This window comes from Anticarsia gemmatalis, chromosome 8 (assembly GCF_050436995.1).
Source record: "Anticarsia gemmatalis isolate Benzon Research Colony breed Stoneville strain chromosome 8, ilAntGemm2 primary, whole genome shotgun sequence".
Taxonomy (NCBI): Eukaryota; Metazoa; Arthropoda; class Insecta; order Lepidoptera; family Erebidae; genus Anticarsia; species Anticarsia gemmatalis.
The window spans coordinates 5637509-5650056 of record NC_134752.1 but is presented as its reverse complement, the minus strand read 5'-3'; the positions used below and the strand labels follow the sequence as shown (position 1 = coordinate 5650056).

Sequence of the window (12548 nt, the reverse complement as noted above, 5' to 3'; positions counted from 1 at the left end):
TTTTTTTACTACGTGTATGGAACTAATAGCAATTGACAGAATCTGTTTCAACATAACACATTTTCGAAAACTCACTTACTACATTAAATTTAAAAATATTTCGTGATTGATGATTGAAATGATGTATTAAAATTATTTGTAAGTGAGAACACGCCTTTATTAATATTAATTTAAGTAAATATCAAACGCTTTCCGTTCGTACTATTTATTCCTATTAAACTTCGCTCTCCTTGTTCAAAACTTTTGTTCGGGGTACAAAAGTTTCGTGTTATATTTGTAAATCTGACCTACTTTATTTTGAATGATCTCCATTTGTTTGCCAAACAAAAATGAGTATTTAGAAAACATTCAGGATGGAAGTGGAAACGGTTCGTGTCATGTCATTCTTAAGAAGTCGCATAAGTGTTTTTCAGTTTATTTAGTTTAGAAGTAATTTTAATATTTTTATTGTTCTTTTGCGTTTTAAAAGTATTTGTCTGACTATTATTAATAAATAGAGACGGGTATCTACTGTATTAACATGAATATAGAGTGCCAACATCTTCCCGATAAAGTTTGTTTTTAAATCAGTTCTTGCTCTCTGATCTCGCTGCATAAATGTTAAAGCCTTTTCCCAGAAGTCGATGACTACGATTTTACGGTTCTGACCAAATGCATAACTATTACTTAAGTTCTACCTTGGAACTGGACGTAGCTGGGGAATGTTCATCGATCCACGCCATAAACACCGCATACAATTACCATATTGCGGAATTTCATCACCTGACAACAAAAGACATTCGTGAACTTAACATTCTCAACAAAAGAACTAAAACTTAACATGTTTGTTGTTCGTTTGTCGTATGGTTAGTGGCCAACCTAGTGTCAAAGATGTTCAAACCGTCCGAGAGGCATGGCTTAACGACTGTAATCTTAGTAGACAACAGCCGGAACCGACTTTTTACGTGCCCTCCGAAGCACGGAGACGTGCAGCTCAAATACCACTATGCGGTCACCCATCTATAGAATAACCGCACCAAGGGTTGCTTAAGCCACAGATGAGCGGTGAGCGCAACTGGCTATGAGCGCCTCAAACCAAACATGATAATAATATACGTGTAAACATACCACGAAACAAAGACACGACAAAATAATAAAACAAATAAAATAACGATACAAAGTAGTTCATTATCCGCACATCTTGAAACCATTATGGAAGCTAGCCAAATCAACATAGGTAGAGATATGCGGGCGTCGTCATGGGGCATTAGTCACTCTGTTTACTCACTTGACAATTTAACTAGTGTTTGATATGAGAGGGCTTTGATCGACGTGAACATTTCATTTCAAGCCGATAATGTGCATTAAACACTACATATTATAGAACAAAGTCCCCACTTCGGTCAATCAGTCTGTCTGTCTGTGCGCGATATCACATAAAAGCATTAGTATAAATCACTTTCAATTTCACATGTAAAAGTTGAGTTATAAGATGCATGCACTCATGTATTGTGACAAGGGATAGCCGGAAATCGTTTGGAAGATATCATAACCTTAGCTCCTACATTTTCTATAACTGTTTAAAGATTTAAAAAAAATATAATGGAGAGTCGCGTGTAGTGTAGCTAAGTGCTACTTCGCAAATCTCTGGTGAAAAGGCACCCTAATAATCATGGGAAAACCTCGCATGACTAATGCTAGGTTCCCCCGCGATTTTATTCTCCACCTTTATACCAAGCTTTTAACACCTAGCCTTGGAAACTCGTCAGTGTGTTGCCGTAGGTTCGAACCCTTGACAAAGTACGTGGAAAGCGAATAAGTATGACACTCTACTATCACTGCCTCGACATGAATATTACATTTAGATATTGCCTCCTGAGTACTATATTTACAATATGATACTGAAAAACGTGTACATTTTTTTACTACGATGATGACGTAAAATGATTGACGTGGTCAATGAGGTGATGTCCGATGTTGAGTTTTATATTAAATGAAACAGATTTTTGTGTGGGCTAAGGTATTTGTAGAGCAGTTTTTTTAGAGTCGATCATGTAATAAATAACCAAAAATTAGATGTTAATGCGAACAGCCAATTGTCATCGTAAAAAAATAGGTTTTAATTACGTCGCTACTCTTATAAAGGCATTTCTGCAAGTGTTTTAGGAACTGAGTTGATTGCTTCTAACATATAGATACCGCATGAAAAGGTTAAGGTGTCTATATCACCGCTATAATAATATTAGCTTCAAATCCGTAGTTACAGTATCTACTTACTAAAAAATATTTTTTCGTATTATAAAATAGATTTACATTATTATTGATATTTCCTGTTACTGTTATTAAGATACAATTTCCTTATGTCTTAACCATTCACACGTAACTGATAAACTGGAACCCAGATCAGTAATAGTCGTATATCCACGACCGTTCCGTGCAGTGCCTCAGGGGATATCTTAAGATATTAGTCTAAGCCAATGTTATTGGGACGTCCATTAGTGCCAAGGCATGTGACCACACTGGGAATATTCAATAAGTCCCAAGTTACAGTGTAACTACTGGATAACGAAACTGATGGATAGAGTGACTTACAACAATTTTTATTATGGGAATAGATGATAACCTTAACTCATCTGTAGGTAAAAATATACTAAAATAACATTAATATTAGCTGTTTTTAGAGTGACAATGTTTAGTTCAATAACTTTACTTTCAATTAACTGCAATTTATTAAGGGTTTTTAGGCATTGAAAAGTATGTATTTTACTATTAAATATGTATCTAAAACAATAAAAATACTAACCGTCACAGTCTAAACACGACAAACTTTTCAAATGATACGAAAGCATTCAAGACTTTCTCATGCGGCTAGTAGTAAGTATTCTAATATAAAAAGGTCATAAGGCACAAACACTTAGAGCTCGTCGGCGACCAAGAATGCATTGCTTAGCTTCTTGACCGCTATCAATCGACTGACATTCTTCGCCTGACCCGCTTCTCGAAGTTGAACTTAGTCCAAGTGGAATCGTTTGTTTTAAGTCAACATATTTCTGAACGCTGAGCTATTTTTGTATTTTTGATTTGATTATTTTTGTATGTTGTAGAGTGTAGGGCTCAAGTCTATTGTATTCTATCAAGAATGATATCGGGAAACATCGATCGTTCTTAGTTTAATTAGAACAATACCTTAATTAAATAATCTACTGTCGGAAAACCAGTACCAGTTGCGAAGTGCCTTACCACTACTTCTCAGTAATTGTATCAGCATTGTAGTTTTCTACTTGCTTTGATCCTTTCTTTCTCACTGCTGGGCAAAGGTCTCCTCCCAAACTAGAGAGGAGAAAGGCCGTAAGTCATTCGCATTCGCAATAACTTGAACCACATTACCAAATAGAGCCTAAATTCTATATCTTTATCAAAACAACATTTGTCCCCACCCTCTATATTAACAAACAAATAACATATCATATGACAAATGCACGTCTTAGTAACTCGATATCAAGTAAATATCACTCATAGTTGCATATAAAAAGGGGAGGCATATACATTATACAGGGTGATGTCATAGAACACTTAGGTGGCGTCTCTAATGGCCCCGTCGCCGGACGTACTGACGCCCGCTGCTTAAGGCGATTAATTAAATCCTTTGCTTACACCATTGAGAGAAAACAGATTGAATTGCTTTTTTTATGCGGTGATATCTCGTTAGCTTGCGTGCATTGACTGTGAGTACTTTTTTAATAAGTTGGCACTTAAATTAAACCCAGTTGGTTGCGTCGAAATCTTAAAGTATAATTGTCAATTAAACATCTAGAATATTCTTGACTAATCTGACGATTTGCTTGAAGTAAAGAAGTGCTCAAGTGTCAACAGTAGCGGTTACATGAAATAAAAAAGCATTTGAGTAATTTTAACGAAATTGATGACATTATTTTCATAGTGAAAATGAACGAATCTTAAAAGCTCTTACCTACTTAAAATATTTCAATGAAACAGCTCATTAGACGCATAAATAATAAGAACGGTATTCTAAGTGTTCGTTTTCTTTCAAATACAAATATCCGACTTTTCAAAAAGATCTGAAGAATCGTAATGACGATCAATACATCATCTAAAAATAATTATAACTTTGAAGTACTTATTCCTTAGAAATAGCAGTTTAAATGGAGGAAATACACCGCTGGAAATAGCTGCTATTTCAGCCGTTCGTACATTTTAGAGATACGTTTGTAGAACAATGATTATATGCTATTACAGTTTGAGGAAAGCCATTAAAACGGGAACGACGCCTGTGTACAACTTAGTAGCGTGTCGTAAACAGTTGTTACGTCATCGGCGGGTTACAAAAGAAGTAATCGAGCGTGTATGCTGGACGCGTCAACAATGCATCGAAGGCCTTCGACTATCGTATCTAGATGTATACTGTCGAATATGCCAAGGGCTCCGTGTGCTCTTATTGATATCGACTTTTGAAAATAAAGTTATAGTTAGGAGTGGTGTGACCTAATACGAGAAAGTAAAAGCAAGCCAAGGACAATAGGAATAGAAATACCATCTTTTAACAAATCGTGCATGTACAATTTAATGTTTTAAATACTAAAGGTATTTATTGTGTAAAAGTTATCTTTTAAGTCATAATTTATTGAAATCGAACCAGAATATCGGTCTTAAATAATTAAGGTTGTGAATGTTTAATATTAAAATACGATTATTTAAATCTCATTATCTAAAACACAACAAAAACAAAGTCCATAAAAGCGTAAAAATCTGTTTCTGAAACTCAAGATCCAGTAAATAAATTATAAACTTTTCGACAGTCAAGAAGCCGTGACATTGAAATATGTCTAAAAATAAAGCGTACGGATAAAAAATACTTCGCGAGAAAATATGTCTTGGAGGACAATAAATAACAATCGCGGTGGCATTTCGCACTAGAAATTTATTGGTTGCGTTAAATGGCTCTTTCAGGTTTAGCTTTTGTTAAGAGTAGTTTCCACTGAGAATTATTTGTTGCAGTTTGCTGTTATCGGTAACGAGTATTGATCCAGAAAATATGACTTACAAGTAGATCTCAATCAATCTTTAAAGTCTAAAAGTTATGTTTGTGCAAACTTAATCACTGAAACCAAATTTTTGATCTGAGCTACACATTTCTTGATAAAAGTTTTAGTGTAACATCACACTATGGGAAAGAAGATATCAACTTAAATGCGAGTGAAATTGTAGAGCATTGTAGCAATATATAGTTTCCTTCGACTGCACTTTTATTATGTCAAAAAATCTTTGCCGCAAATACATGTTTAAAACAGAGATTCTACAAAGCCTTACCGACGCCAGTAAGAAATAACTTACAATTAATAATTGCACGGAAGAGGTACAAAGACACTAAAGTGTAATATTAATAGCGAAAATTATAAGCTTGAAATACAGCAGTAATTTGCAAACGTTATGAAGTGGCAACTGGGCTTAGCACTGTCATCGCTACATATACAATTTGACCAACTATTTTTAACAAAAGATTTACGCAGACGTGTTTTTCAGTAAGTCTTTTCGTTGCTATTACAATTATTTTTATGTAGACTATGTCTACCAGAAGATGTTTTTTTGGTTTTGTCTGACAGATATCAATTGGGCACTCAACGTAGGATACATTTTCATGTTAATTAAACTGCTGAGGAGATAATTTACTGAGCAAATATAAAATCATGTCGTTTTTATAGAAATAGTAGTTTCATAATAATTGTTATAGAATGAAGTTGTTTACGGATTCATAGGCATGATTATTAACTATCTGAAAACAATGTTTAATGAATATTTGTGTAGCCATTTTGGCTTTATCCACCAAACATATAACCTTAAAAAATCTAGTAAACCGCACCGTTCTTTACTTCTATGCATAGTCTTTCTCTTAAAAACGATTTAATATAGTACTTTCATGATAAAATATAACAAATACTTACGAAAATACATATTTTTCTCACTTATCAACTCGGTTAGGTATCAGATCACTGACACGAAATTATTAAGAGGCTTATAAGATAAATGGGCGATGAAGATAAGCCACGTTCTCTCTCTAATGGGAACTCATAGACCGGTCGTGAGTAAACATGATTTTTATCCCCTTTTATATAGATGGATTGTGATGGTAATGTAGGTCATTTGCGTTTTGTATAAGATATTAAGTGAAGGGAAAATAGCGGATTTTTTTTAGGTTTATTGCAGATAGCGTAGGAATTTTTGTCAACAACGGCAATAATATGTAGGACTATTTGTAAAAAATACTAAGTTCCATGGATAGTTTATTGTTTTACGGAAATATGTAGGTACCTACATATCATAATTTTTTAAGTATTTTTCTATTAACCTCAGTATTATACCTCCTACATAACAGTTAGTACCAATTATTATTGCTTGGTTAGACCTCAAAAGAAAAATCCAGATAAAAAAAACGAATTTAAAAAAAAATGTGCGATTGGTTTCATTTAAACGTTACGAATTTATCCATGCCTTCGCTCTTTGTTACAGATTATAAAAACATGGAGACTGATAAAATGTCAACGGCATCGTCCGTGGGGGCGGCAGAAAGACGACCCCTCATGCAGGCCTTAGTGCTCGAAAGACGAATTCTTTTCGGATGCACAATATTCGTAGGTCTATGCAACTTTATATGGATTGCAGCAGTCTGCACTGAGAGTTGGGTGCATATAGAAGGAGGAAATGGTGAGTGCAATAACCTTATAAATTACGTAGACAGAAATATTCCACTGTGTCACTAAATCTATAATCTTCTGACATTTTCCGAGAAAGTGATAATAAATGAGACTCATTATTCCTGTTAGCGTATCACAGTGTGTTATAAACCCTATTTTTGTTTCGTCGTCTTTTTATTGAATTAATCGATAGAGTATACCATTCTGAGGATTAGAGTAAAACTCCGGGCTCGCTAAGACTTGTACTTTTTTCGTTATTCAGTGTCAAAGTTCCGGAATATCCGACTATTGAAAAACGAAAAAAAATTAATTACAATTTAACGGAAGTACTTATTCCAGAATTTATTTATTCTATCGAAAGAAGATATAATAGCCGACCATTCCACCAATTCCTGAAGCTTTAGCATGAATAGGTCGAGAGATATGATTTTTTTTCTCATTTTTCGTTTTTATTTTTTTATTCATCTAAACCGCCGTAGTAGGTGGTCATTCCTACATCAAAAAATTGCTAATACTTTCTTTTATTTGCAGTATTAGTTCTAAAACTTAACTCGTTGGTTTCCAGGAGATATTTGAAATTTTAGTAATATCTGAAATATCCGCATATAGGGCTGCCACTTCAATCAAAATTTAATAAATTTATTTTTATAAAGTTTTAGCTTTTATATCACGACCATAACAAGATATCATAATTTTGTGGCTTAAAATAACGAAAAAAGTACAAGTCTTAGCGAGCCCGGAGTTTTACTCTAATCCTCAGAATGGTATACTCTATCGATTAATTCAATAAAAAGACGACGAAACAAAAATAGGGTTTATAACACACTGTGCGTATCTCTGTGGTAGGAATTTGTTTTGGGAGTCCTTAAAACTACGTCGACAATTTTTTTTCTGTTATCAACAATATTATAGATTTATGGTTATCATTAAGGTGTTCATAGTTAATTGCGATACGCACCTCTTGGCATGTTCAATCCATGAATAGATCATCGCTTAGTGATATTTGAACTCACAACGTCTCCGTACTATAAAGTCAACACTCAAAATAAATGAAGACAACAAGCCATTAAAGTCATGGCAAAGTTTTTGGGCGGCTTGAATAACTTTGGAAAAATATCGATTATTATTCATAAAATAAAATAAAATAAAATTCTAATAACGTTCACCATCTTATCCGTTAAAACATCTCTCAATATTAAGTCCGATTTAAAAGAACAATCTTGCCAACAGAACGCTGGCTCCTAATTTGATTCTTCCTCTAACTTCCTTGAAAACCTCTGCAGAATGACGAAGATGATATTGTAATTCAGTGAGTGTTGTACGCATACATTAAGTTATGATTGATGGGCGTACATTGTTTCACGGCTCGTTAGTACCCCGTGTACAGTCAATAAGTTGGATGTAGGTTAGCATGAAATATGAAGACGTGATGATTATGACTTTACCGCGATGATTATCTACAAGAATTTGACTTTATCACAAATATTATATTTGTGTAAGTACCCAAGTTCGTAAATAATATTGGGTAAAATGGTCGGAATATTCCGCACTTTAGTAATTGTTTTCGTGAAGTAATTTAGTAATCAATTAACCGAATGTAGCCTTAAGCTAAACTTTCGCTGTCTAGTAACTTCAAATTGGTAACTTTTTGACGGCTCCGGGTTTATTTTTAGAGAGAAAATTGTCTATAAATAAATAATAGCTAAAATAGTAAAAGAATAAGAATAATAATATATATTCAAAAAGGTAAAGCACAGTAATTCTGACCGCCGACTAAACCACTTAACCGTTGTCTAAAACCTCTCTATAATTATGAAATAAAAAATAGTAACAATAAAAGTTACATCACCGTTTTAAAAGCCTAACTTGATTAAAACTATTTTAAAAACAGCCAAGGCTTTAAAGATAAAAATGCCGGCTTTAACAATAGCTTTTAACCGCAGCGTTCCACGTAAATATCGGCCTTCCGTCGCACATTACATAGAACCACGCCTATAAAGTTACACTAGTCTATTCTAGTCAATGTTATATCGTTGACGTCTTGACGAACTATTTTCTTATAGTAAAAGCTAGGTTATTTTCAGTATTTGTTTTATGCGACCTTTGAGATGTCTACAGAAACTTTATAGTGACGACAGGTAGACAAATGTCTTAACCTCCTGCCTACATCTGTACTACAAATAGGACATAAGACCGGATAAATTTAAAAAAAATATTTTGCCGCTTTTTAAACTGGTAGTTCCAAAAGATTTAGATGGTGACATCTATCGAATATCTAGGTTACTAAATATAGGTAAATGTCATTTGCCGTGTGGTTCCCTTTTTGCGTAATGGCTTTTTGCGAAAGATGGACGTGTGTCGGTGCGTGCACGCAGTGGTACGTTAATCGATTTGAATCTTATTGAAATGTTGGTTCTTATTGGATTTTATGCGATAATTAATTAATTGAGACTATAAAATGATGATGTGTACTGGTAGTTTGATATAATTTTATAAAATATTCAATACACCATGATTTTTTGTTTTATGTCCTTTGCAGAGGACAAATGTAGACTATAAAAGTTTTAGTACTTAGACTTCTGATGTACTTCATAAAGTACATAAGTACATTTTTTAACATATTTGTGGCTATATCAGACAATACCATAGCTTTTTGACCTTGCCGTGGTAAATGCATGACTGCATTGTGGCATTGTTCAGGTTGAAAAGGGTGCCCATAAGAGAAATGTCATGCAGCTGAGCAAATATAAGTTGGATTTAGCTTATTTCGGATAATGAAGGAAGAGATGACGACTATGAGGATGACGATGAGTACTAGAAAAAAGAGTCTAAGCACAAGAGGGAGAGAGAAAGCCGTACAAAAGCTGCTGTATATTTTTTTCATGGAGCAAAACAGTCGCGATGTAGAAAGAGTGGATGTTATACAAAAAAACACTTATTTTTGCAAAAAAATGTGCGGGTATTTTTGTCTAAAGGCAAACTAGAATAGTTTTTTCGATTTCCACCAAAACGTAGAGTAGTATATAGGTAAAGGTATTAATGAAACTTGATTGATCCCTTAATTATGTTCCTAATTAACGCCTAATTAGTTATTAAGAATTGTTGAAGATGAAAAAAGTTTAAATCTAATAGTTTTGTTTGGAATAAGTTTTCCTTTTGTTTTATTTTTAGCTTTGTGAGACGGACATACAATTCTGACTATTAAAAACATGTTTAATTTGTGTTATATTCCTTTCCAAAACCCATTGTTTACCTTAAAACTAGTCTATGTCCTACATAAATCACATAGTAATATAGTCACTTTGTCCTACATAAAGGACATAGGGAAAAACCGATTTTCCCCATGAAGGATTTTTTTTACTATTTTTCCTGTACCTATATCATATCCTATTGTCAACGTTATACTAAAATTTCAACAGCATACTCCAAAAAAAGGGACCCTGGTAGGCAGGAGGTTAAGTTCGTAACGAGAATATAAAAACGTCGACGAGTGAGACGCAAAACAAAAGGTTTCAAAGAAATCGATGGAAAGATCGTAACTTTCGTGACTTTTCTTCATAGAATAATCACAAGCAGACAATAAATTGGATTTATTTGAAGGAGGAATATCAAATTCGGTAATCAGTTAGAAAGTTATGAAGAAAAAATTCAATTAACTTGGTTAATGATTGTATAAAATTTATATTTCAGTTATGGATGACATAAAAGTTTCATTTATTTTCACTTGTTATTTGAATAATAACTTGCAACGACGTCTCAAGATATCACGATCGCATTTCAACGATCAAAAACGACATAATATTTTACGAACTGTAAGAAACTTTATTACTGCACTGCACAAACGCAAATAGGTTTAAAATATTAGGGAAACCGTAACATACACAGTTTATTATTAATTACAGACGTATGGCAATGGGGTCAACGTCCTTTGATCTATTTCTGAACTACTACTAGCGAACTTAGAGAAGTATTAGTGCGTACACTGTTCTACTATAACTTGCTTTGTGTACTTTCAATTTGCTAGATAAACAGATCCATCGATCAATCAAAACCCATGGTCGTTTGAAAATTGATCTTTGAAATAACCCATTAGGTTCGCAAACTAATGTACTTCCAAAATACAGTGAACACAAAACAGACAAACAAATCGTTCAGTATCTTCAAATATGACAGTAACAGTGACTTTAGTGACGTCACTTGTACGATCGTTTTGTTTAACATAGTTATCCATTGCTGCAAAAGTTCCATTACATTTTTTTTTAGTCTTAAATAATGTAGTAGCGAACTAAAAGCAAACGAAAGTACCGGTGGCGACCCGTAAATATCGTTAGGTAGTTTGCGATGTAACGTTGTTAGTTCACGACGGAAATTGGCTCAAGTTTGAAGCCGGTGAGCTAATGACGAGTAACGTTAGTGATGGAGGGAGGGTTCGTAATATTAGCCTTATTTATCACTTTTAGTATTAGGTCATATCGAAGGATCGAAAGTAGATTTAATGAATGATAGGGAAACCTATACCAAACATTGGTTTGTAGTAAAATTGTTAAATGAATAACCCCTAATTCTGAGTACATTTAGCGGTAGTTTATCTATAAGTAAGAACTTTAAACCACAAGACAACAAAAGTATTGCAGAATCGAAATACTTAGTAATGCCATCGTGAGAATAACGCTAAATTGCAGGGCTACAGTGAATGTTAACGTCTTGCATAATTACTGTACCATAATTATTTTGTATGAATTACGAATGCACTTTAGTGACTAAAATCACAGTATTTATTATGAGTTCATTTCACTAATAGCTTTGATTTATATTCGAGACAGATATACTTCATAATCCAATAATCGTAAAAATATTCTCTGTAAAGATTTCTACATTCTCCAGCATTCGAGAATAATTAAATAATTAATAATGCATTCAATTTTGTTTTTTAAATAGTCAGAGTAAGGTACTTAAATGGCCATTTTAATAGTTTTATTGGAACAAAATCAGTCACCCTGTTTATCATTTTAACTACCACTGCTAGTGAAAGCAATTACTCCAAAAAAGATACATAACAATTTCACACATCGAATTTTAATCAAATTACAACTGCAGTGAAAATCTTGAAGTGAAATCTTGGCACCTCGGAACACCGAATTATGTTTGATCTATATTAATTACTGACTAAATGTTTGGACGAGAGCCAAGCGATGTAGAGTCATTAACACTTGCGATTGTTTCCAGGTATTTACCTACCCACCGGCCGGTATTTCATGTACAGTGATTCTGGAGTTTGGGAGATGTGCCGGTATGTGTTCCAGCCGAATGTCACGGTGTATGGGAAGAATTTGACCAACCCTGCGTTACCGAAGCCGCAGAACATTACTGGATTAGTTGGAGACTTCCGTATGAGTAAGTTATAGTTTCATTTTATTTAACACTGGAAATTTAAGTATGCTATATGAGAACACAATAATGACTTTCTACTGATAACTGTGTCGATATTTGGACCGTACTGTGATACGCTAGATAACTTCAGTTGTTAAAACTGATGACTCCATAGAGCACCATTGCTTTATTTAAATTGGCTTAAACAGTGGCTTTATGTATTTCCGTACACCGATATTCAAAATTCATACTGATTAGATGATGTTGTAAAGAGCCAATTTTGTCCTTATTAAAACCGTATAGAATATGAAAAATATAAGTATTTGTACACGCAAAAAGTGGGCGCGTACGTTGTTCTCATTGCGGTTAATTTCAAATTGCCGCTCTATTATATTAATGATAGTCTTACATTATTTTCCTCATGTATTTAAAGCCTTATGTTATAGATACTCCTAAACGTTAACATAAACGTATCATCACATAGTAAAA

General features: G+C 33.7%; 1 protein-coding gene across 1 annotated transcript in view; it reads left to right on the top strand.

Annotated features, from left to right (window-relative positions):
• Window positions 1–12548, top strand: part of LOC142974785 (uncharacterized) — a 36747-nt gene that overhangs the window by 4953 nt on the left and 19246 nt on the right. The window contains exons 2-3 of the mRNA XM_076117300.1: window positions 6505–6699; window positions 11916–12083. Coding sequence (XP_075973415.1) covers window positions 6516–6699; window positions 11916–12083 — 352 coding nt within the window. The 5' untranslated portion in view covers window positions 6505–6515. The remainder of the gene's footprint in view (window positions 1–6504; window positions 6700–11915; window positions 12084–12548) is intronic.